The following is a 25,562-nucleotide window of genomic DNA, read 5'->3' as shown; positions in this document are numbered from 1 at the left end:
AAAAATTAAAAATAGATTTACCCTGTGACCCAGCAATAGCACAGCTAGGAATTTACCCAAGGGATACAGGAGTGCTGATGCATAGGGGCACTTGCACCCCAATTTTATGGCAGCACTTTCAACAATAGCCAAATTATGGGAAGAGTCTAAATGTCCATCAATTGACGAATGGATAAAGAAGATGTGGTTTACATACACAATGGAATACTACTGGTCAATGAGAAAGAATGAAATCTGGCCCTTTGTAGCAATGTGGATGGAACTGGAGAGTGTTATGCTAAGTGAAATAAGTCATACAGAGAAAGACAGATACCATTTGTCTTCACTCTTATGTGGATCCTGAGAAACTTAACAGAAGACCATGGGGGAGGGGAAGGGGGAAAAAGAAGTTACAGAGAGGGAGGGAGGCAAACCATAAGAGACTTAAATACTGAGAACAAACTGAGGGTGGATGGAGGGTGGGGGAGAGGGGAAAGTGGGTGATGGGCATTGAGGAGGCACCTGTTGGGATGAGCCCTGGGTGTTGTATGGAAACCAATCTGACAGTAAATTATGTTTAATATAGAAAAATAAAAGTTCAATGTGAACTTCCTTATAAAAACTTTGAGCAAAGCACATTTTTAAAAACAGATGGTCAATCACTATTCTTGCTATGTTTATGAAAATAAGTAGGACAAATTTGTTAAAAAATGGACTTATTTTACAAATGAATTAATTTTAATTTTGCTACCTTCGACAGAAATGAGGGTGCTTTTAGGGACAAAAATTAAGTTTCAACAACACACCTTTCATAGATGTTAGATTCTAGTTTTGAATCTGAATGTTTGTTTGCCTATAAAATCAGGCTGGATCCTGAATTCTTCTGGTTTCCTCAAGTGCCTGGCTATGACTCTCCAAATGAAGGTTTCCAGTTTTCTCCCATTCTCTTGACCTGGAATCACTGAGAACTAAAACTGCCCCTTTTTCTGAAGCCCTGCAGACTGAAACTAGACAACTTGAGGTAAACTTCAGAGAAATTTCTTTCTTTCCTTTTTATTTTATACATTTTTTATTGTTTATTTATATTTGAGAGGGGGGGGGGGGAGCGGGAGCAGTAGAGAGAGACGGAGACAGAATCTGAAGCAGGCTCCAGGCTCCCAGCTGTCAGCACAGAGCCTGATGCAGGGCTTGAACCCATGAGCCGTGAGATCATGACCTGAGTGGAAGTTGGATGCTTAACCAACTGAGCCACCCAGGCGCCCCCAGAGAAATTTCTACAATAGCTCATGTGTAGATGCTCTTCATGCCTGTTGCTCTATGGGCCACTCAAAAGAATGAATTATTATTTTCTTGTTTTTTTTCCCCAATATATGAAATTTATTGTCAAATTGGTTTCCATACAACACCCAGTGCTCATCCCAAAAGGTGCCCTCCTCAATACCCATCACCCACCCTCCCCTTCCCCCCACCCCCCATCAACCCTCAGTTTGTTCTCAGTTTTTAAGTCTCTTATACTTTGGCTCTCTCCCACTCTAACCTCTTTTTTTTTTTTCCTTCCCCTCCCCCATGGGTTTCTGTTAAGTTTCTCAGTATCCACATAAGAGTGAAACCATATGGTATCTGTCTTTCTCTGTATGACTTATTTCACTTAGTATAACACTCTCCAGTTCCATCCATGTTGCTACAAAGGGCCATATTTCATTCTTTCTCATCGCCACGTAGTACTCCATTGTGTATATAAACCATAATTTCTTTATCCATTCATCAGTTGATGGACATTTCGGCTCTTTCCATAATTTGGCTATTGTTGAGAGTGCTGCTATAAACATTGGGGTACAAGTGCCCCTATGCATCAGTACTCCTGTATCCCTTGGATAAATTCCTAGCAGTGCTACTGCTGGGTCATAGGGTACATCTATTTTTAATTTTTTGAGGAACTTCCACACTGTTTTCCAGAGTGGCTGCACCAATTTGCATTCCCACCAACAGTGTAAGAGGGTTCCCATTTCTCCACATCCTCTCCAGCATCTATAGTCTCCTGATTTGTTCATTTTGGCCACTCTGACTGGTGTGAGGTGATATCTGAGTGTGGTTTTGATTTGTATTTCCCTGATGAGGAGCGACATTGAGCATCTTTTCATGTGCCTGTTGGCCATCTGGATGTCTTCTTTAGAGAAGTGTCTATTCGTGTTTTCTTCCCATTTCTTCACTGGATTATTTGTTTTTTGGGTGTGGAGTTTAGTGAGCTCTTTATAGATTTTGGATACTAGCCCTTTGTCCAATATGTCATTTGCAAATATCTTTTCCCATTCCATTGGTTGCCTTTTAGTTTTGTTGATTGTGTCCTTTGCTGTGCAGAAGCTTTTTATCTTCATGAGGTCCCAGTAGTTCATTTTTGCTTTTAATTCCCTTGGCCTTTGGGGATGCGTCAAGTAAGAAATTACTACGGCTGAGATCAGGGAGGTCTTTTCCTGCTTTCTCCTCTAGGGTTTTAATGGTTTCCTGTCTCACATTCAGGTCCTTTATCCATTTTGAGTTTATTTTTGTGAATGGTGTGAGAAAGTGGTCTAGTTTCAACCTTCTGCATGTTGCTGTCCAGTTCTCCCAGCACCATTTGTTAAAGAGACTGTCTTTTTTCCATTGGATATTCTTTCCTGCTTTGTCAAAGATTAGTTGGCCATACTTTTGTGAGTCTAGTTCTGGGGTTTCTATTCTATTCCATTGGTCTATGTGTCTGTTTTTGTGCCAATACCATGCTGTCTTGATGATTACAGCTTTGTAGTAGAGGCTAAAGTCTGGGATTGTGATGCCTCCTGCTTTGGTCTTCTTCTTCAAAATTACTTTGGCTATTCGGGGCCTTTTGTGGTTCCATATGAATTTTAGGATTGCTTGTTCTAGCTTCAAGAAGAATGCTGGTGCAATTTTGATTGGGATTGCATTGAATGTGTAAATAGCTCTGGGTAGTATTGACATTTTGACAATATTTATTCTTCCAATCCATGAGCATGGAATGTTTTTCCATTCCTTATATCTTCTTCAATTTCCTTCATAAGCTTTCTATAGTTTTCAGCATACAGATCTTTTACATCTTTGGTTAGATTTATCCCTAGGTATTTTATGCTTCTTGGTGCAATTGTGAATGGGATCAGTTTCTTTATTTGTCTTTCTCTTGCTTCATTATTAGTGTATAAGAATGCAACTGATTTCTGTACATTGATTTTGTATCCTGCAACTTTGCTAAATTCATGCATCAGTTGTAGCAGACTTTTGGTGGAGTCTATCAGATTTTCCATGTATAATATCATCTGCAAAAGTGTCATCTGCAAAAAGTGAAAGCTTAACTTCATCTTTGCCGATTTTGATGCCTTTGATTTCCTTTTGTTGTCTGATTGTTGATGCTAGCACTTCCAACACTATGTTAAACAACAGCGGTGAGAGTGGACATCCCTGTCGTGTTCCTGATCTCAGGGAAAAAGCTCTCAGTTTTTCCCCATTGAGGATGATGTTAGCTGTGGGCTTTTCATAAATGGCTTTTATGATGTTTAAGTATGTTCCTTCTATCCCGACTTTCTCGAGGGTTTTTATTAAGAAAGGATGCTGAATTTTGTCAAATGCTTTTTCTGCATCGATTGACAGGATCATATGGTTCTTATCTTTTCTTTTATTAATGTGATGTATCACGTTGATGGATTTGTGAATGTTGAGCCAGCCCTGCAGCCCAGGAATGAATCCCACTTGATCATGGTGAATAATTCTTTTTATATGCTTTTGAATTCGATTTGCTAGTATCTTATTGAGAATTTTTGCATCCATATTCATCAGGGATATTGGCCTTTTTTTACTGGGTCTCTGTCTGGTTTAGGAATCAAAGTAATACTGGCTTCATAGAATGAGTCTGGAAGTTTTCCTTCCCTTTCTTTCTTTTTTTTTTTAAATTTTTTTTTAACGTTTATTTATTTTTGAGACAGAGAGAGACACAGCATGAACGGGGGAGGGGCAGAGAGAGAGGGAGACACAGAATCAGAAGCAAGCTCCAGGCTCCGAGCCATCAGCCCAGAGCCCGACGCGGGGCTCGAACTCGCGGACTGCGAGATCGTGACCTGAGCTGAAGTCGGACGCTCAACCGACTGAGCCACCCAGGCGCCCCAACCTTCCCTTTCTATTTTTTGGAATAGCTTGAGAAGGATAGGTATTATCTCTGCTTTAAACGTCTGGTAGAACTCCCCTGGGAAGCCGTCTGGTCTTGGACTCTTATTTGTTGGGAGATTTTTGATAACTGACTCAATTTCTTCACTGGTTATGGGTCTGTTCAAGCTTCCTATTTCCTCCTGATTGAGTTTTGGATGTGTGTGGGTGTTTAGGAATTTGTCCATTTCTTCCAGGTTGTCCAGTTTGTTGGCATATAATTGTTCATAATATTCCCTGATAATTGCTTGTATCTCTGAGGGATTGGTTGTAATCATTCCATTTTCATTCATGATTTTATCTATTTGGGTCATCTCCCTTTTCTTTTTGAGAAGCCTGGCTAGAGGTTTGTCAATTTTGTTTATTTTTTCAAAAAACCAACTCTTGGTTTCATTGATCTGCTCTACAGTTTTTTTTAGATTCTATATTGCTTATTTCTGCTCTGGTCTTTATTATTTCTCTTCTTATGCTGGGTTTAGGCTGTCTTTGCTGTTCTGCTTCTATTTCCTTTAGGTGTGCTGTTAGATTTTGTAGTTGGGATTTTTCTTGTTTCTTGAGATAGGCCTAGATTGCAATGTATTTTCCTCTCAGGACTGCCTTCGCTGCGTCCCAAAGCGTTTGGATTGTTGTATTTTCATTTTCATTTGTTTCCATATATTTTTAAATTTCTTCCCTAATTGCCTGGTTGACCCATTCATTCTTTAGTAGGGTGTTCCTTAACCTCCATGCGTTTGGAGGTTTTCCAGACTTTTTCCTATGGTTGATTTCAAGCTTCATAGCACTGTGGTCTGAAAGTATGCATGGTATTATCTCAATTCTTGTATACTTATGAAGGGCTGTTTTGTGACCCAGTATGTGATCTATCTTGGAGAATGTTCCATGTGCACTCGAGAAGAAAGTATATTCTGTTGCTTTGGGATGCAGAGTTCTAAATATATCTGTCAAGTCCATCTGATCCAATATATCATTCAGGGCCCTTGTTTCTTTATTGACCGTGTGTCTAAGATGATCTATCCATTTCTGTAAGTGGAGTGTTACAGTTCCCTGCAATTACCACATTCTTATCAATAAGGTTGCTTATGTTTGTGAGTAATTGTTTTATATATTTGGGGGCTCCCATATTCAGCGCATAGACATTTATAATTGTTAGCTCTTCCTGATGGATAGACCCTGTAATTATTATATAATGCCCTTCCTCATCTCTTGTTATAGCCTTTAATTTAAAGTCTAGTTTGTCTGATACAAGTATGGCTACTCCAGCTTTCTTTTGACTTCCAGTAGCATGATAAATAGTACTCCATCCCCTCAATTTCAATCTGAAGGTGTCCTCAGGTCTAAAATGAATCTCTTGTAGACAGCAAATAGATGGGTCTTGTTTTTTTATCCATTCTGATACCCTATGTCTTTTGGTTGGCACATTTAGTCCATTTACATTCAGTGTTATTATAGAAAGATACGGGTTTAGAGTCACTGTGATGTCCGTAGGTTTCATGCTTGTAGCGATGTCTCTTGTACTTTGTCTCACAGGATTCCCCCTTAGGATCTCTTGTAGGGCTGGTTTAGTGGTGCCGAATTCCTTCAGTTTTTGTTTGTTTGGGAAGACCTTTATCTCTCCTTCTATTCTAAATGACAGACTTGCTGGATAAAGGATTCTCAGCTGCATATTTTTTCTGTTCATCACATTGAAGATTTCCTGCCATTGCCTTCTGGCCTGCCAAGTTTCAGTAGAGAGATTGGTCACGAGTCTTATCAGTCTCCCTTCATATGTCAGAGCACGTTTATCCCTAGCTGCTTGCAGAATTTTCTCTTTATCCTTGTATTTTTCCAGTTTCACTATGATATGTCGTGCTGAGGATCGATTCAAGTTACGTCTGAAGGGAGTTCTCTGTGCCTCTTGGATTTCAATGCCTTTTTCCTTCCCCAGATCAGGGAAGTTCTCAGCTATTATTTCTTCAAGTATACCTTCAGCATCTTTCCCTCTCTCTTCCTCCTCTGGAATACCAATTATGCGTAGATTATTTCTCTTTAGTGCATCACTTAGTTCTCTAATTTTCCCCTCATACTCCTGGATTTTTTTTATCTCTCTTTTTCTCAGCTTCCTCTTTTTCCATAATTTTATCTTCTAGTTCACCTATTCTCTCCTCTGCGTCTTCAATCCGAGCCATGGTTGTCTCCATTTTATTTTGCAGTTCATTTATAGCATTTTTTATCTCCTCCTGACTGTTCCTTAGTCCCTTGGTCTCTGTAGCAATAGATTCTCTGCTGTCCTCTATACTGTTTTCAAGCCCAGCGATTAATTTTATGACTATTATTCTAAATTCACTTTCTGTTATATTGTTTAAATCCTTTTTGATCAGTTCGTTAGGTGTCATTATTTCCTGGAAGTTTTTTTGAGGGGAATTCTTCCGTTTGGTCATTTTGGATAGTCCTTGGAGTGGTGCGGAACTGCAAGGCACTTCCCCTGTGCTGTCTTGAATAACTTGCGTTGGTGGGCGGGACTGCAGTCAGACCTCATGTCTGCCCCCAGCCTACCGCTGGGGCCACAGTCAGACTGGTGTGTACCTTCTCTTCCCCTCTCCTAGGGGCGGGTTTCACTGTGGGGTGGCGTGGCCCATCTGGGCTACTTGCACACTGCCAGGCTCGTGGTGCTGGGATCTGGCATATTAGCTGGGGTGGATTGGCAAAGTGCACAGGGGCGGGAGGGGCAGGCTCAGCTCGCTTTTCCTTCAGTGATCCATTTTGGGAGGGGCCCTGCAGCACCGGGAGGGAGTCAGACCTGCCGCCGGAGGGATGGATCCGCAGAAGCACAGTGTTGGGTGTTTGCGTGGTGCAAGCAAGTTCCTTGGCAGGAACTGGTTCCCTTTGGGATTTTGGCTGGGGGATGGGTGAGGAAGATGGCGCTGGCGAGCACCTTTGTTCCCCGCCAAGCTGAGCTCTGTCGTCTAGGCCTCAACAACTCTCTCTCCCGTTGCCCTCCAGCCTTCCCGCTCTCCGAGCAGAGCTGTTAGCTTATAACCTTCCAGATGTTAAGTCCCGATTGCTGTCAGAACACACTCCGTCCGGCCCCTCTGCTTTTGCCAGCCAGACTCGGGGGCTCTGCTTGGCTGGCGGGCTGCCCCTCCCCCCCGGCTCCCTCCCGCCGGTCTGTGTAGCGCGCACCCCTTCTCTGTCCTTCCTACCCTCTTCTGTGGACCTCTCGTCTACGCTTGGCTCCAGAGAATCTGTTCTGCTAGTCTTCTGGCGGTTTTCTGGGTTATTTAGGCAGGTGTAGGTGGAATGTGAGTGATCAGCAGGGCGGTGAGCTCAGCGTCCTCCTACGCCGCCATCTTCCCACCTGTATCTACCTTATTTTCCTGTTTCGAATCATCCTCAAATTCCTCCGATAAACCCTAGTGACTGCATTTTTCTCGTTAATATTATTGTACCTGATCTGATCATGTTTCATTGAGGATTTAAACAATCAAATCTTAGAAGTGATATTCATGCATCATTTTCTTATGTGCTCTCTTGATCAGGTTTGGAGAATGTATTTTTGTAATTAGCCGTGTTGATTTAAAGGAGCAGGTGGGAGAGAGGAGTAGACATGCTGAAGGAGCTCCAGTTCTTCCTGTCGGCCGTCCTGCTGCTTGCCTGTGTCTTCTTCTACCAGCTCAGCCTGAAGTCCAGCTGTCTCTTCTCTTGCCTTCCTCCTCAAAAGGCCCAGCAAGACCCGGAAGCCCTCCTGGGCCATGGGCATGGCATTGTGTTCATAGAGACCTCAGAGAGAATGGAGCCAACGCCTCTGGTCTCTTGTGCTGTGGAATCTGCTGCCAAGACTTACCCAGAGAAGCCCGTGGTGTTCTTCATGAAGGGTCTCAACACCACCACACGGCTGCCCTCAAACTCCACTTACCCAGCCTTTTCCCTCCTCTCAGCCATAGACAATGTTTTCCTCTTCCCTTTGGATATGAAAAGGCTGTTTGAAGACACACCATTGTGTTCATGGTACACTCACGTAAGTGTTCAGAGAATCTTAGAATGTCAGTGTTGGGAGGTACCACAAAAAATGAGTCCAATCTCCTCATATTTTGAATAGGTAAACTGAGCATAAGGACTCAGTGTCAGAGATGGGACCAGAACCCAGACCCTGGTCTTCTTTGTACAGGGTTGAGTCCTGATTCAAACAAACAGGAGAGACTTCAGTTAGCTTTATCTCTAGCCTGGTGTCTTTTGCTTCCAGCCTTATTTCTTAGGAACTATGCTTCTCTTGAGACCATTCTTAATGAATGAGTTTCGGTAACTTTTATGGGAGTATAATCACTTATTTTTCACTTATTTAAACCCATCTGTGTTAAACTGTTTTTTTGCATTTGAATGGGAAATGAGGCAATATTTAACTAGAAGATGATGTAAATAGTGAACTCATGAAAAATCAGATGGGGTGCTGCTATATGAGATTGGGTTATATTGAGATACAACCAAGACATGCCAGGAGCTCTTGGGAATTTTGTAGTCTTCATCTTAGCAACATAGTATAATAAGGAAATAACATTTCAATTAAATATTTCTCTCACAGAGGACCCACAATCAGATAATGCTTAAGGAAATTATAGTACAACCACTCAATGATTCCACTATGCAGGCTTTAGCCGTGACATCTTATGAAGACTACAACACAATATGGAATAAATACACTTGTATTAGAATGTAATTGTAATGATTTTACCTATGTACCACCGTTCCCCCCAACCACATGGAAGAAAAAATCCTTAAGAAAATACACAACACACAGTAATAATAGGTGTGTTAGTGTGATTGGATTGGGAGTGCATTTAGTGATGAGAATAAGTTAATTTTATAAATACAATTATTATTATTATTATTTTTTAATATATGAAATTTACTGTCAAATTGGTTTCCATACAACACCCAGTGCTCATCCCAACAGGTGCCCTCCTCAATGCCCATCACCCACCCTCCCCTCCCTCCCACCCCCCATCAGCCCTCAGTTTGTTCTCAGTTTTTAAGAGTCTCTTATGCTTTGGCTCTCTCCTGCTCTAACCTCTCTCTCTTTTTTTTTTTTCCTTCCCCTCCCCCATGGGTTCCTGTTAAGTTTCTCAGGATCCACATAAGAGTGAACACATATGGTATCTGTCTTTCTCTGTATAGCTTTAATTATTTTAAAAACAAAAAAGTAATTTAAAAGTTGGCATCAAAATTATACCATTTGCTTATCCTGTAAAGTCCTTTCTAAGTTCTAATCATAGGCTAGACCAAATGTCAGATGGTAAATACTTTGTAAAGGGGCCAGATGGTGAATACTTAAGGCTTTGCAGGCCAAGAGGCAATATTGAGGCCATTATGGTGGTACTTGTGTTAGTTTCCTATGGCTGCTGTATCAAATGACCACATACTTGATGACCTAAACCAACAGATTTGTTCTTTTTTGGTGATGGAGGCCAAAAGTGCCAAATCCATTTCACCGAATGGAAATCAGGTGCTGGCAGGGCCCCAGTTCCCAAGGAAGCTCTTAGGAAAAACCCTTCCAGTGGAGATCTGCACATGTCCTTTTCCTCTGTGTGTGTGAACTTTCCCTCTACATTTTCTCTCTTTCTTTCTTTCTTTCTTTCTTTCTTTCTTTCTTTCTTTCTTTCTTTCTTTCTTTCTCTCACCACTTTAGTGACGAATGACTGACATATGAAAAGCTGGACATATGTAATGTGCACAACTTGGTGAGTTTAAGATGTGGCTGTTTTTTTGTTTTGTTTTGTTTTCTTAATTTTTTTATTTTTACATCTGTCTTTAAAGGATACTTGTGATAGCATTTAGGGCCCAAATCAGGACAACCCAGGATAATCTCCCCATCTCAAGATCCTTCATGTGATCACATCTGCAAAGACCCTTTTCTCAAATGCGTTAACATTTACAGGTTCTGGGATGTAGGACCTGGGGTCTTTGAGTGGCCATTATTCAGTCCACTACAGTATTTATATATAAAAAATGAAAACTCCTGTCATGCCCTGCCTCATTCACCTGGGGACTGAGTGTGTGCTTTCCTGGGTGGAGGACACATTTGAGCCTACTTACTGTCATCTGGAGACATTTACTGGACTAAGCAACAGGCATGTGGGGGAAGTGGCCAGTTTTACTTTTGGCTCCATGTGACTTCCATAACCAGGGTGCCCATCTCTTGTCCTGAAGAGCCTGCAAGTCTCAAATTAAGACTCATCAGGAGGCGATGAATCAGCTCATCAGACTGAGATTTTACCGGCAGCTGCCAGCACAGGGGTCCCAACAAATAGTTGGTGACAAGCGCAGGCCCCTCGGAAGAAGCAGGACAGGCCACAGGCTGGGAAGGCAGGCCCTGGCAGCAGAGAGGGTCCCTGGAGGGGACATGCTGGCTAGGTCCCTGTCGCTCTCAGGGCTAGCCTGCTAGAGGGTGTTCCAGGAGATCTAAACAAGAACAGCAGTCTGTTGGCCTACTTTCCCCACAGCTGGGCTAGACTAATGTTACCTAAACTGTGTTATGCTCCTTACACAAATAAATTTCTGCTCAAATTGTTTTGGAAGGTGAGATGCTGCATTATACACTGTAAAAAAATTTTTCCCTCACGGACTAATCACGTACATGAAGAGATTAAAGCCTCTGTACTTCTGAACTAAAGAAACAGTAATTTGATTCAACCAGAATCTTCCAAACTTATTTGAGCATGAACACCTCTTTCAGTAGGACATAAATGTTTTCTTAGAGCTGATGTTTCATAGAGCACAGCCTGGGTCTTCTGAGCTGTACCTCAATTTTACAAGGTTGAATTTTAGGAACAAGATGGGCCCTGGGACACGGAACCCTTAAGTGTCTGCCCCATCTGAGCCCGCAGGGTACTGCACTAAGCCATGCATCTGCAGTGATCACACCATGATAATTTTGGGGTGCTGGTCTGTGGCATGTTCTGTTCCATTGGGGATGACCTAATGTGCCATCACTTGCTGGTTTGCTGCACTGATTTGGCAACTGTAGCCTTTAAAGATGTCTGGGGTTGCGTACTGTGGGGTAGGAAGGGGATGAGCAGTCAGAATCCTAATCCCCTTCCTGGAGCTCACCCCTGTGGGAGCTTTTGTGTTTTAGGTAGATTTAGTCCAATGCCCACAAATAGGCAGGCTTCTTCCTCCTGTGATTTCGTGTGGCTTTTGATATCCTATGTATCTGTTCACTAACACTCACCAATTTACCAAATAATCAATTTTACTTATTTTTACCAAAACCTTATTTTTTTTTTTTTTGAATGAGTGGATCTCTGGAGCCAGACTGGCTGGGTTCAAATTCAGCCTCTGCCTCTCTCACCTTGGACAAATTACTGAATTTCTTGTTTCTTTTATCTCTTAACTTGAAAAATGGGAATAATCATAATATCAGTCTTTGAGCATTTGTGTAGATTATAAAGAGCTTGGAACAGTTTTTGATAAATTTTGGCTGTTATTATTTATGAGGTTTTCAGCAATTGTATACAATTTTGTGATGTTAACAATTTGTGTAAAGATTCCTGCAAAGTATTAATTGTCTTGCCTTCATTTGGCTTTATAGCAATGATTTTTTTTAATTAAAAAATTTTTTTTGTTTAATGTTTATTTTTGAGAGAGAGAGAGAGAGGGAGACAGAGTGTGAGTGGGGAAGGGACAGAGACAGAGAGGGAGACACAGAATCTGAAGCAGGCTCCAGGCTCTGAGCTGTCAGCACAGAGCTGGATGTGGGGCTCAAACTCATGAACTGTGAGATCATGACCTGAGCCAAAGTCAGATGCTTAACCAAATGAGCCACCCAGGTGCCCCTATAGCAGAGTTTTTTTTTTTTTAAGTGTTTTTTTTTTTTAATGTTTATTTTTTTTTGAGAGAGAGAGAGAGAGATAGAGTATGAGTGGGGTGGGGCAGACACACACACACACACACACACACACACACACACAGAATCTGAAGCAGGCTCTAGGCTCTGAGCTGTCAGCACAGAGACTGACTCGGGGCTCAAACTCACCAACTGTGAGATCATGACCTGAGTCGAAGTTGGATGCTTAACCAATGAGCAATCCAGGTGCCTCCCTTTAGCAGAGTTTTAAAGAATGTTTATTAAAAAATAAACTTATTTATTAAAAAATCTATGGGGCGCCTGGGTGGCTCAGTCGGTTGAGCGTCCGACTTCGGCTCAGGTCACAATCTCACGTTCCGTGAGTTTGAGCCCCGCGTCGGGCTCTGGGCTGATGGCTCAGATCCTGAAGCCTGCTTCCGGTTCTGTGTCTCCCTCTCTCTCTGCCCCTCCCCTGTTCATGCTCTGTCTCTCTCTGTCTCAAAATAAATAAATGTTAAAAAAAAAAAATTAAAAAAAAAATCTACTTATTAGTAGATAAATAAATAAATAATAAATAAATAATGTTTATTTTGTCAGGGCACCTGGGTGACTCAGTTAAGCGTCTGACTCCTGTTTTCGGCTCAGGTCATAATCTCCTGGTTCATGCCCACGTTGGGCTCTGTCCTGACAGTGTAGTGCGAAGCCTGCTTGAGATTCTCTCTCTTTCCCTCTCTCTATGCCCCTTACGCAGGCACACTCTCTCCTTCTCTTTCTAAATAAATAAATAAACTTAAAAAAAATGAATGTTTACCTTGTCAAATGCCAAATGTTTATGTTCAATCTTTCTTTACTTTTAATTCATTTATTGGGGCGCCTGGGTGGCTTAGTCAGTTGAGCGTCTGACTTCAGCTTAGGTCATGATCTGATGGTTCATTGGTTTGAGCCCCACATGGTGCTCACTGCTGTCAGCGTGGAGCCCACTTTAGATCCTCTGTCCCCCTCTCTCTCTGCCCTTCCCTTGCTAGTGTTTCTCTTTCTCTCTCAAAATTCATTTAAAAAAATTATTTATTTATTTATTTAAGTAGGCTCCATGCCCTGTGTGGAGCCCAGCGTGGGGCTTGAACTCACAATCCTGAGATGAAGACTTGAGCTGAGATCAAGTGTTAGGGTCATCCAGTTGTCTCTATTTCAATCTTTTAATCAATATGTTTCAATCCAGAAAAATCTATTTTGTTTTCTCTATTCAAACTTTTAGTGTTCCATTTGAGAAGGTTGCTGTCTATAGTGATTAGTTTTTATTGCCATTTATAATGATTGTTTTTTATTCTTTTTAGAGTCACTTTCTGCTTTGCTCCCTTTTTTAGCATTTGCAGTCATCCTCGACTCCTCTTTCCCCCTCCACATCCAATCCATCCACACCCTAACCCTCTTCATCTTTACCGTGTGCCTAGGATCTGAACATTTCATCTGCCTTCCTAACTTGCCTCTGTGTTTCTGCCCTTGCTGCCTCCCAAGCCCTGCCCCTGTCTCTTTTCCACAGAGGACCTTTTCAAGACTGAGTCAGGTCACATCACTCCTTTCTTCTAAACCTTCAAGTAATTTCAGTCTTCAGATAACTCCAGTCTACGTGATCCATCCTCCCTCTCCACCCACCCCTCTGCTCTCATCTCCTACCCATCCTTCACTGCCCTGCTTTGGCCACACTACTCTGTTCTCTGTTTCTGCACACAGTGATTGTATTCCTACCTCAGGGCCCTTGAGCTTGCTGAAACCCAAGGTAAGATAGTGTTCCACCCTGCCCCTTTCATATCCTCCTCACCCAGCTGTTTTTCCTTCATAGTCCTTGTGAACACCTAACATATTATATATTGATTTATTTATCGTCTATCTCCTCCAGGTAGGGATTTTTGTCTGTCTGTTCATTGCTCTCTCCCTAGCAGCTATAACAGAGCTTGGCACGTTGAAAGTAGGCCCTCAATGGGGTGCCTGGGTGGCTCAATCGGTTAAGTGTCTGACTTCGGCCCAGGTCATGCTCTCACACTTCGTGGGCCTGAGCCCCGCGTTGGGCTCTGTGCTGACAGCTCAGAGCCTGGAGCCTGCTTCCAATTTTGGCTCTCTCTCTCTGCCCCTCCCCCACTTGTGCTCTCTCTCTGGCTCTCAAAAATAACTAAATGTTAAAAAAAATTTTTTTTAAAGGAAATAAGGGCCTCAATGAATATCATTAAAGGAAATAATTAGTGAAAGAAGGCATGCATGCATTTTAAGATTCTTTTACCAATTTCTCAAGAAGCATACATATTGATCTATTCTATAGTTTCCTAGTTTACTTTTTCTTTATTAGTTTTTAGCATTTCTAGGACTCAAAAAATTCCTGCTTCACAGTTTCATATTTGTGGTTAAACTACACCCTGCTGAAAATGGCTCATATGGTTTATTGTGAAATCCCTTCAGGGTTTCTTCTTTACCATTCTACTGCTTTAATTAAAAACAAACAAAAACCAAATTCATGAATTCTTTAAAAGCTTGCAAAGTCTTCCCATTGACACTGGTTGCTGTAAACTTTTCACTTACAGGCAAATTTTGGGGTGGAGGTAAGTTTGGTCAATTTGTAAAATTGGGCTTTTGTAAGCAGATTTTCTTTTTTTTTTTTTTTTTTTTTTTAAATTTTTTTTTAATGTTTATTTATTTTTGAGACAGAGAGAGACAGAGCATGAATGGGGGAGGGGCAGAGAGAGAGGGAGACACAGAATCGGAAGCAGGCTCCAGGCTCCGAGCCATCAGCCCAGAGCCTGACGCGGGGCTCGAACTCACGAACCGTGAGATCGTGACCTGAGCTGAAGTCGGACGCTCATCCGACTGAGCCACCCAGGCGCCCCTGTAAGCAGATTTTCGAGAAGCTGGCTTGCTTCCTTCTCCTCAGCTACCGTGGGCTGGCCTCATGTTGTGACACCCTTCCTTTTTCTCCTGCTGCTGTGGCTGATTTGCACGTGTTCCTGCAGATCAATGCCAGTGTGGAGAGCAACTGGCTCCACGTCAGCTCAGATGCGTCCCGCCTGGCCATCATCTGGAAATATGGCGGCATCTACATGGACACCGATGTCATCTCCATCCGGCCCATCCCTGAGGAGAACTTTCTGGCTGCACAGTCTTCTCAGTACTCTAGTAACGGGGTGTTTGGATTCCTCCCCCACCACCCCTTCCTGTGGGAGTGCATGGAAAACTTTGTCGAACACTACAATTCAGACATTTGGGGCAACCAGGGTCCCAGTTTGATGACGAGGATGTTGAGACTGTGGTGCAAACTTAGAGACTTCCAGGAGGTGAGTGATTTCAGGTGTTTGAACCTGTCCTTCCTACACCCTCAGAGATTTTACCCCATCTCCTATCCAGAGTGGAGGCGCTACTATGAAGTCTGGGACAAAGACCTGAGCTTCAATGACTCCTACGCCCTGCATCTGTGGAACTACATGAACAATGAAGGAAGGACTGTGGTTAGAGGGAGCAACACGCTGGTGGAAAATCTCTGCCGTAAGCACTGTCCCAGGACTTACAGGGACCTGATTCAAAGCCCAGAGGGATCAGTGACTGGGGAGGTGGGTCCAGGTAACAAATAGAGCCCGCACTGGCTCTATGTTATAGAACTGGTTCCTGGAGTGCCAGTGTGCAGCTCATGTCCACGTTCTCCAGGGGTGGGGGGGTTTACCCACGTATCGCTTAGGCTCAGCTTTCTCTGTCTATAATACAAAAATCCCAAAGACCAGTGGTGTATAAAATATAAAAGCTTATTTCTCTTTCATGTAAAAGAAGTCTGAAGGCAGGCCATTCAGAGGCGGGGGTGTGGTCACTGTGGTCATTGGGGACCCAGGTTTCTTGCATCTCTCTTGTTTGTTATCCTTAGCGTCCATAGCCCCTGGTCTATATGGCTGCTTGGTATCCAGCCCATTATGTCTGCATTTCAGGCAGCAGGATGAAGGAAGGAGGAATGTACCACTCCTTTATTTTATGAAAACTTCCTATAAGTACTGTGAAACACTTGCCTTTACATCTCACTTACTGCAAGAGATGCTGAAAAATTTAAGGAGGAAGAGAAGAAAGTGGGTGTTAGGAGAGGCAGCTAACGGTTTCGCTACCTGTTAAATTTACTTCTGTAAGATTAATTTCAGCAAAATGGACTAGGGACGAAGGGTCTTGATTTCTGATCCTGAGTTTGATGTGAATTCAGTCAATGAATATTAACCAAGCCCCTTCTGTGTGCCACGCACTGATTTAGTTGCTGAAAATACTGCTGGATCAAGCAGACATGGTTCTGTCTTAGTCAGTTTGGGCTGCAGTAACAAAGTACCACTGACTGGGTGGTTTATAAACAACAGAAATTTATTTTTCACAGTTCTGGAGGCTGGTAGTCCAAGATTAGGGTGCCAGCACAGTCAGGTTCTAGTAAGGATCTTCTTCTGGTGGCAGAGGGCACTTTAATTGTAGAATTCTCGTATAGGGGAGGAGGTCAAGGGAGCTCTCTGGGGTCCTTTTTATAGAGAAACTAATCCCACTCATGAGGGCTTCACCCTCATGACCTAATTACCTCCCAAAGGCCCCACTTTCTAATATTATCACATTGAGGGTTAGGATTTCAACATATGAATGTTTTTTAACATTTATTCATTTTTGAGAGAGAGAGAGAGAGAGAGAGAGAGAGAGACAGAGAAAGAGACAGAGAGAGAATGAGTGGGGGAGGGAGACACATAATCTGAAGCAAGCTCCAGGCTTTGAGCTGTCAGCACAGAGCCCAACATTGGGCTCAAACCCACGAAGCGGAAGATCAGGACCTGAGCTGAAGTCGGACGCTTAATCAACTGAACCACCCAGGCGCCCCAATCTATTTATTTTTGAGAGAGAGAGAGAGAGGTGGGGGAGGAGCAGAGAGAGAGGGAGACACAGAATCTGAAGCAGACTCCAGGCTCTGAGCTGTCAGCACAGAGTCTGACCTGGGGCTCAAACCCACGAACTGTGAGATCATGATCCGAGCCCAAGTTGGACGCTTAACCTACTGAGCCACTCAGGCACCCCTTTCTATTTCTTATTGATTTATAACCACCCTTTGTATATTAAGGACACAAACATTTTATTATTTTAGTGTAATTTTTTTCAGTTTCTCCCAGCTTGCCATGCCTTGGGTTTGTTTCTAGACGCACAGAGGGTCCTGGTTAGACTGATGCTGCATTTTTCATTTTGCAGGAAAGAACAATTTTTTTTTCCTGAGAAAGGAGATCTCTTTTGTAAGTGCATCTATGGCCTTTAAGGTGATTTTTTCAGGGAATGTGCTAGAGTATAGTTTGTGCCCAAGGAAGAGGTTTGAAGCCCGAGCTTCAGCCAGTTCTTGACATGTCAGAGTGCCGGCCACTTGTTGCAAGGTCCTCAGATTTTTCAAGAGAAATCAGCAAACCAGATTTTTATGTAAAATCTCATTTTGACTATATACCTGTCAATCCATCCATCACCACTGTGAAAACCCAACGACATATTTTTGACCTACAATTACCTCAGTTACCATTTGTGGCCAGCATCCGGGCATTGGGAGATCTGTCCCATACACCTCAGATGCCCTTCTGGAAGCTAGAGCTGGCTCTGGAGCTGGCTTCTGAGGTGTGATGCCAACAGTTGACAGCAGAGAGCACTCCCATGGTGGGCTGCCTAGGGTCTAAAGTCCACCTTCAGTCAGCAGTCGGTCCCACTGCCTCCTGTCACATCCCTAAGTGTAGGAAGGAGACCAGTTGTGATGGTGTCTGCACTGAGTCAGAGAGCGGGTGTCTGTCACTGGCCTGAGGAAAGGGTGAGAGGCTATGGGGCCAGATGAGAACCGCAGGTATTCAGAACCCACCCTCTTGGTATTCTTCGGAACCTAAAATAGAGCACATAGGAGGCACTCACTAATTCTTGGCTGTATCGAATGTTGAAATGTGGCCCAGTAGGGGAAGGATGTGAAGGTTCCATGCATGGGAAGTCTTGGTCAGCCGAAGACAGTTTTAGCTTTTGGAATTACTGTCAAGGTAGATGAGGCTGTATGTCAAGTTCACTTTCTCACAACAACCCTGCAAAGGAGGGTACCCCAGTTACACAAAGGGGAATTGAGGCTGGTGTAAATGACACATACAAACACACACGGGTACCGCCAGAGCTCCTTTCTGCATACTTCAGGGATCCAGTGGGAAGAGAACTGAGAAACAAATTTTCCAAGCCCCCACAGATTTCACATTTGTATGAACTCTAGAGGGCACATCACTGACTGCAAGGCCCTGGGCTAAGCCTAGAGATGGCTTAGCTAATTTGGTTCTCATAATGACCCTGCTAGACAGAGTTTATTTTTCCCATTTTACAGAAGGGTAAAGTGACTTTTCCAGGGTTACATAGTTTGGGAATGTGGAAATGTAAATGCATCATTTAAAATGTTTAATTCCAGTATAGTTAACACACAATGTTATATTAGTTTCAGGTGTACAATATAGTGATCCAAAAATTCCATACATCACCCAGTGCTCATCACAAGTGCATTCCCTAATCCCCATCACCTATTTCACCCATCCCCCATCCTCTCCTCTCTGGTAACCATCAGTTTGTTCTATATAGTTAACAGCCTGTTTCTTGGTTTGCCTTTCTCTCTCTCTCTCTTTTTTCCTTTGCTTATTTGTTTTGTTTCTCATTTTTTACAGGGTGTCCTATGCTTATCTTTTTAATATTTCTTTCTTTTTTTTTTGAGAGAGAGAGAGAGAGAGCATGAGCAGGGGGAGGGGCAGAGAGAGGGGGGGACAGAGGATCCAAAGCAGGCTCCATGCTGATAGCAGCGAGCCTGACATGGGGCTCGAACTCACGAACCGTGAGATCATGACCTGAGATGAAGTTAGAAGTATGACGCTTAACCAAGAGACACCCAGGTGCCCCAGTTTGTTTTGTTTCTTAAATTCCACATATGAGTGAAATCATATGGTATTTTTCTTTCTCTTATTTTGCTTGTCATTATTCTCCCTAGCTCCATCCTTGTTGTTGTAAATGGCAAGATTTCATTCTTTTTTAATGGCTGAGTGATATTCCATTGCATGTGTGTGTGTGTGTGTGTGTGTGTGTGTGTGTGTGTGTGTATTTGTGTGTATTTGCATGTGTCTGCCAGCTCTTCTTTATCCACTCATCTGTTGATGGCATTTGGGCTGCTTCCATAATTTGGCTATTGTAAATAATGCTGCAATAAACACAATAAACACAGAGGATTGCATAAATCCCTTTGAATTAGTGTTTTTGTATTTTTTGGGGGTAAATACCCAGTAGTGTGATTACTGGATCATAGGGTATTTCTACTTTTAACTTTTTGAAGAAACTCCATACGGTTTTCCAGGGTGGCTGTACCAGTTTGCATTCCTACCAACAGTGCACAAGGGTTCCTTTTTTCTCCATATCCTCGCCAACACTTGTTTCTTGTGTGTTTGATTTTAGCCATGTGGACAGGTGTGAAATGGTATCTCTTTGTAGTTTTGCTTTGCATTTCCCTGATGGTAAGTGACATTGAGCATCTTTTGATGTGTCTGTTGGCTATCCGTATGTCTTCTTTGGAGAAATGTCTGTTGATGTTTTTGCCCATTTTTTAAAAGAATTGTTATGCCACCTGTTGGTTTTTATATTTTTATGATTTTTTAAAAATTTTTAAACGTTTATTTATTTTTGAGAGAGAGAGACAACGCGGGCAAGGGGCAGAGAGAGAGGGAGACAGAGGATCTAAAGTGGGCTGTGCACTGGCAGCGGAGAGCTGGATGCAGGGCTTGAACTCATGAACTGTGAGATCATGACCTGAGCCAAAGTTGGACACTCAACAGACTGAGCCACCCAGTTGTCCTCTGCCCATTTTTTAATTGGATGATTTATTTGTGTGTTGAGTTTTATCAGTTCTTTATATATTGTGGATACTAACTCTTTATTGAATACATCATTTGCAAATATCTTCTATTCGGTAGGTTTCCTTTTAGTTTTGTTGATTGTTTCTCTCACTGTGAAGATTTTTATTTTGACATAGTCCTGATAGTTTATTTTTTCTTTTGTTTCCCTTGCCACAGGAGACATACCTAGAAAATGCTGCTACAGCTGATGTCAGAGAAATTATTGCCTGTGCTTTCTTCTAGGATGTTGTTGTGTCTTTGACCCTAAAGCCTGTGTCTTTGTCTCCCCTCTAGTAGGTGGCAGGAACTCCTGGAGTGAAAAGTGTGCCCTGGCCAAGAGGAAGAGGAGGAACAAGATTCCCCATCAGAGTAGATGGCTTACAGACATCCCTACTTGGCCTTGGTCCTGGCCAGCCAGTTCTTTTTTTTCCATTTAAAAAATTGTGGTAAAATATATATATGCCATAAAATCTACCCTTTTAACCATTTTCAAATGTACAATTCAGTGGCATTAAGTACATTCAACCAACCCCACTATCCATCTGTAGAACTTCTCCATCATTCCAAATTGAAACTGTACCCATTAAACAACAACTCCCTATTCTCTACAACCCCCGCCCCAGCCCCTGGTAACCACTATTCTACTTTCTGGAATAGCTCCATGAATTTGACTAGTCTAGTTATCTTGTGTAAGTGGAATTATATAACATTTCTCCTTTTGCATCTGGTTTATCTCACCTAACGTAGTATTTCCAAGGTTTATTCAGAGTGGGGCATGTATCAGTCCTTCATTATGTTTTAAGACTGAATAACAGTTCATCGTATGTATGTACTACATTTTGTTTATCCATTTATATGTTAACGGACCCTTGAGTTGTTTACACCTTTCGGCTGTTGTGAATAATGCTGTTATGAACAGGAACGTACAAGTATCTGTTTTAGTCCCTGTTTTAATTCTTTTGAGTATTTACCCAGAAATGGAATCGTCAGACCATATGCTAATTTTATTTTCAGTTCTTTGAGGACTCACCATTCTCTTTTCCACAGCAGCTGTACCATTTTATATTCCCACCAGCAATGAAAGGAGGGGTAGGGGCTCGTTTCTCACATCCTTGCCAACACTTGTTGCCATACACGTTTGCAGATTGAGACTGGAACGGGAGGAAGACCTTTAAAAAAAAAAAAGCCAGAAATCTGAGTCTCAGTAAAGCAATGACTGGCTAGGGATCGGGGACCATATCAGAGGAGAAAGAGTTCTTGGGTCCTGGGTTTCAGAGGCAGATCCACAGGACAAGCTAGAAGGTTGGGGATTGTGGGTTGCTCGCCATATGGACTAGCTCTGCAACTGCTCCGGCTTTTCAGCAGAACAGCCTTTGTTGTTGTTGTTGTTCGTGGTGGTGGTGGTGGTGGTGGTGGTGCTGTGGGTGGGTGGCTGTGTAGACCGGAGCACGTCCAGCCTCCCTGGGCTCCACGCGGCCGCCTTCTCAGTAAGGCCTGGGAGCCATTCTCTTGGATCCTGGATTTTCGCAACGGATTAAACGTGGCATTCCCTCCTTCCCTTCTTCGTAACAACCTAAAAATAGCTCGTCCCGGGGGGAGGGGGATGGGAGAAGCTCCACCCCTGTCTGGGTGGGGTGGGGAGGCAGTCTCGAGAGCGCGAGGCGTCGGAGACCCGGGGGCCTCCGGCTGCTGGTGCGGAAGGCTCTGTCGCCCGCGGGCCCGCAGGTCGGCTGCACGGGGGTGGGCGGCCGGTTCTGTGCCCGCCGGGGAGGGCGTCCGGGCTCCACGACGCTGGGGGAGCATCCCCGGCCGCGCTGCGGCGAGCGTTCCGGGAACGGCCCCCGGGAGGTCGGGGCGGTGGAGCGAGCCGGGAGGCGGGGCCGGGGCCGGGGCCGGGCCGAGCTGGGGAGCCCGCACCTCCGGACCTCTGCTGGCTCCGGCGGCCCCCAGGAGAGCGGGGCTGCGTGGGAAAACTATGGCAGGAATTCGGCTCGGGAGGGGTGCAGGTGGGGAGCGCCCTCGCCGTCCGAGCTGTGGATGCCGCGGGCTGCCGGAGGTTAAACATTAGCGACGCCCCGCAGGGGACCAGCCGGCGGAGCTGGGGCTCTGGACCGCCGCTTCCTGCGCTCCGCGTGGGCCCCAAAATCCAGCTCTCTCGGCCTGCCCTGGACCGAGGTACCCCGGGAGGGAAGCAGGAGTGACTGCACCCCCAGGACTGGGCTTCCCTGGATGGACAGACTTGGATGCTTACTTTTTGAAAAAAGTAAAATGGTTTGGGGGGGCTTGATGCTCTGAGTTCTGCAGGTAAAGGGGGATCTTTTGATAATGAGGTGATTTAAAAACAAACACATTGGCATCTTGGTTTGTCCCTCTTGCGCTCTGGGGCTGGAGTTTAGCAGGAGGCAGCACAATGGTATTTTCCTTTTGAAGTCGATGCAGATAAAGTCCAGCGGAGACTTCCTTTGTACAGGATGGAACGAGGATCCAGAAGGGGGTCTGGAGGGCTTGGACAGGGTCTAGCCTTCACCCAGCACCCCTAAGGGCCCGGCCCCTACCTGCCCCTCCATTGTTCACGGAATTTGATTTCTAACAGCACAGCACTTGGAAGAGAAGCCTGGTGAGTGAGGTGCTTTCACTGTGGCCTCTCACACTTTTCATCTGCAGACAGAGTGGGTGGTCTCCCTCCTCTGTCAGGGTCCCTCATCACTTCCTTCTGTCCCCCTGGAGCTGAGGACTGGCCAGTGAGAACAACCCCACTTACAGAAGGCCAGTCCTACAGTCAAGTGGTTGATAAACAGTCTTTTTTTTCCTGTCTCTGTCAGCACCAGGGGTCTAGAGACATCTTCCTCATGTGGAGATACTTTTGGATACTGTCCAACTTGATAAAATGGTCCCACAGAGGTGTATATGCTTCAGGTTGGGAACAGAAGCCTGAATTCCTTTGTGGAATGTAACTGGCTTCTGCCACAGAGCTGGGGTTTGGTCAAAAGGCCTGTGGCTTAGTGGACACTGACAGGAGCAGGGAAGGGGGCAACTTGGTGGGCTGTTCCAAACCCTCTGGCAGGCCCCTTTTGTAAAGGGCCAGTCCTGGTTAGCAGGGTTGACTACCTGCGATGCCAGCTGTACCTAGGCCTTGCGCCTCTAGGGGGGTTTCTGTGGGGGCTCCATGGGAAAGAAAGCGTCAGTATATTCTGAACTGGTATTCTTTTAGATGTGAAAAGCAGTAGTGAGTTTTGAGAATTCTGTACCTAGGAAGATAGGTCATGTCGGTTTGTAGTCTTCCTCCCTAAAATACTCCTAAGCAAGGCCAGTCAAAGCCCTTCCCCCAATTTTCATTTTATTAAAATTTTTTTCATGTTTATTTATTTGAGAGAGAGAGAGAGAGAGCGGGGTAGAGGCAGAGAGAAAGGGAGACACGGAATCCAAAGCAGGCTCCAGGCTCTGAGCTGTCAGCAGAGAGCCTGATGCGGGGCTGGAACTCATGAACCTCGAGATCATGACCTGAGCCTAAGTCCGACAATTAAGTGACTGAGCCACCCAGGCGCCCCTCCCAATTTTTATTTTAAAGAAAATGCTGCTGTGGTAAAAACCTAAGAGAGGTTTTTGACAAAACTATTGGTGCCATTTTTAAAAAATGCCTCCTTAGAGGGAAATACAGGCTTCCAGTTACGAAGTAAGTCAATAGAATAAAAAGCAGAGCATAAGGGATACAGTCAGTGATACTGTAGTAGCGATGGAATGGGACAGGTAGTAGCTACTATGTTTGTATGTAGCTACTATGTATGCTATGTTTGTGAACATAGCATAATGGATAAACTTGTCAAATCGCTAGGTTGTACACCTGAAACTAATGTAACATTGTGTGTCAACTACACTAAAGAATAAAGATAGAAAACTACCTCCTTAAAGTTCCTGGGAATGGAAGCCAGCTGTAAGGGAGAGAGCGGTTTACTACTTGCTGGTTCTGGGAGTGGGTACAGACCCCAGGAAGGGCAAGAGGGAGTGGGAAAGGTACACTTTTCTTTAGAAAACAACAGAATCAGGGAATAAGGCTAAGATCTGTAATGATAGTGTTCCAGAAGAGCTCTTGAGTCACTCTCATCTCCTTTGGGATCCCCAGGGCTCTCTCGTCTATGGTGTGAGCATAGCTTGTTTGCAAACTGTGTGAGGGTTTCCTTGGCAGCCATAACAGTGAGCGCTAATGACATGCCTGGGCTTCCCATGGCGTGTACTGCTGAAGGTGGCTCAGGAGCCAGGGCACCTTGACTCTAACAGCTCCTCTTGGCTGCGTTCTTGAAGGAGCAGAAGAGACAGTAAGGTGGCAGCGGCAGTGGTATAGTCTAGCTGTCAATTTGTATTAGAATCAGCCATTTTATTGATTTTGTGCAAGTTATCTTTGACAGATTATAGGTGGGCAGGTTTCAGAAGAACCGTAAAGTCTTCAGGAGTTGTTCCTCCGTGGGATGGCTGCCTCGTGAGGTGGTGAGCACCTCATCACGGTGGGTGTGCAAGGCAAGAAAGCTTTCTTTCTTGGCTGTGGGATTGCCCCAGGTAGAAACCATCTCTTCAGTAATGAAGCAACCTTGGAATGTTAGCATAAATAGCATTCTTTGGGGTCCACTAATGCATGGCATTGATCTAGGATTGGAAGTTTCCTGGGACCCCATCAAAACATCTAGAGATGGTTAACATGGCTTCAGATTTCGTAATGACAGCAAGTCATTTCTGCCTTGTGTTTCTATTTCCAGATGTGGGGAAAGCTGTCTGCTGATAACTCAGTCTGGAGAAAGCACTGTGTTCCTGCCTGTCGGGGGTGTGTGGTTTCCAGGTAACCCGCAGCACTCTTATTTGGCTTTGTCTCCTGCCATCCCAATCTGGACGCAAGCTGTGGAGTTGAGTCGTGCTCAGCTACTCTCTGTGGAGATACAGAGAAAATTTCGAGTCTCCAGCACTGATCCTCTTGTGATTTCCTGTAAAATCTTTCTGTTCTCAGAGATTGGACAAGACATCTCAGGTACTGTCATTTCCATGATGGGAAGTAATCTATGTGCCATCATCATCATCGTCATTGGGAGGTAGTTTGGCATAACTCCAAAGCCTTGGAGTCAGAATCTGATTCGAATTTTGGCTTCAAATTTAACAGTTGAGTGAGTTGGGGCAGGTCTCTTAGCTTTTCTGAGCCTCGGTTTCTACATTTGTCAGATGAGGCAGATCAGAGCTACGTACAAGGTTGTATGATGGGTAGAAATAGCAAGGCTGGCACAGTGCCTGGTACACAGAAACTTTGACAGTTCTGTTCAGGTGAATAGCAAGCTGGAGTACAAGTAATATGCTAGGGGTTAGAATACAACAGATATGAATAAGCCCTGGGGGACCTTATAGCTGGGGGAGAAGGGGGGAGAAGGGAGACAGGAATGTCCTGGTATGGCCTCTCCTTGGTACACCCACTGCACCCTGTCCTAGCTCCTACCCTGGCACTTACCAGTCTGTAGGGTAATTTTTGTGTATTTTTCTGTCATTCTAGAGAACTCTGGAGGCAGACACTGTCATTTTCTAGTTGTATGAGTGTGGGAAAGTCTTTTGCCCTCTTGGGTCACCTCTAAGTTTCTTCATTTGTACCCTGGGTTGTAGTGAGAACTAAGTGGGATAGTGCATGGTGAGCCTTA

At 44.1% G+C, this 25,562-nt stretch overlaps 3 protein-coding genes across 7 annotated transcripts in view; 2 read left to right on the top strand and 1 right to left on the bottom strand.

Moving 5' to 3' along the window:
* Window positions 1-522: 522 nt before the first annotated feature.
* On the top strand, window positions 523-16,779 carry A4GNT (alpha-1,4-N-acetylglucosaminyltransferase). The gene is made up of 3 exons (XM_058729993.1): window positions 523-1,000; window positions 7,680-8,158; window positions 14,980-16,779. The coding sequence occupies exons 2-3, from the start codon at window positions 7,748-7,750 to the stop codon at window positions 15,592-15,594; spliced, it is 1,026 nt and encodes a 341-aa protein (XP_058585976.1). The 5' UTR covers window positions 523-1,000; window positions 7,680-7,747; the 3' UTR covers window positions 15,595-16,779.
* Window positions 16,780-17,082: 303 nt separating this feature from the next.
* LOC131513091 (proline-rich protein 2-like) lies at window positions 17,083-24,119 on the bottom strand. The gene is made up of 4 exons (XM_058732508.1): window positions 23,993-24,119; window positions 21,222-21,869; window positions 20,927-21,065; window positions 17,083-17,876 (listed from the first exon to the last, which is right to left on the bottom strand). The coding sequence occupies exons 1-3, from the start codon at window positions 24,117-24,119 to the stop codon at window positions 21,001-21,003; spliced, it is 840 nt and encodes a 279-aa protein (XP_058588491.1). The 3' UTR covers window positions 17,083-17,876; window positions 20,927-21,000.
* Window positions 21,514-25,562, top strand: part of DZIP1L (DAZ interacting zinc finger protein 1 like) — a 42,914-nt gene continuing 38,865 nt past the window's right edge. The window contains exons 1-2 of one of the 5 annotated variants that reach the window (XM_058729988.1): window positions 21,514-21,621; window positions 24,645-24,724. The gene's annotated coding sequence lies outside the window, so the exon portion shown is untranslated. Of the gene's footprint in view, window positions 21,622-21,836; window positions 22,072-24,644; window positions 24,911-25,562 lie in introns of those variants that run through there. The other 4 variants (XM_058729986.1, XM_058729989.1, XM_058729987.1 and 1 more) reach the window with 4 other exon arrangements.

Source organism: Neofelis nebulosa, chromosome 5 (genome assembly GCF_028018385.1).
Source record: "Neofelis nebulosa isolate mNeoNeb1 chromosome 5, mNeoNeb1.pri, whole genome shotgun sequence".
NCBI lineage: Eukaryota > Metazoa > Chordata > Mammalia > Carnivora > Felidae > Neofelis > Neofelis nebulosa.
Note: the sequence above shows the minus strand (reverse complement) of the source record. Positions and strands in the feature narration are given on the sequence as shown.

Coding starts and splice junctions, on each gene's coding strand:
- A4GNT (XM_058729993.1), top strand. CDS start 7,748: ATGCTGAAGGAGCTCCAGTTCTTCCTGTCGGCCGTCCTGCTGCTTGCC. Junction 8,159..14,979: donor TGTGTTCATGGTACACTCAC/GTAAGTGTTCAG, acceptor GTGTTCCTGCAG/ATCAATGCCAGTGTGGAGAG.
- LOC131513091 (XM_058732508.1), bottom strand. CDS start 24,119: ATGGGAAGCCCAGGCATGTCATTAGCGCTCACTGTTATGGCTGCCAAG. Junction 21,870..23,992: donor GGATCCCAAAGGAGATGAGA/GTGACTCAAGAG, acceptor TTCCTGCCATAG/TTTTCCCACGCAGCCCCGCT. Junction 21,066..21,221: donor TTGCAGAGCTAGTCCATATG/GCGAGCAACCCA, acceptor TTTTTTTTAAAG/GTCTTCCTCCCGTTCCAGTC.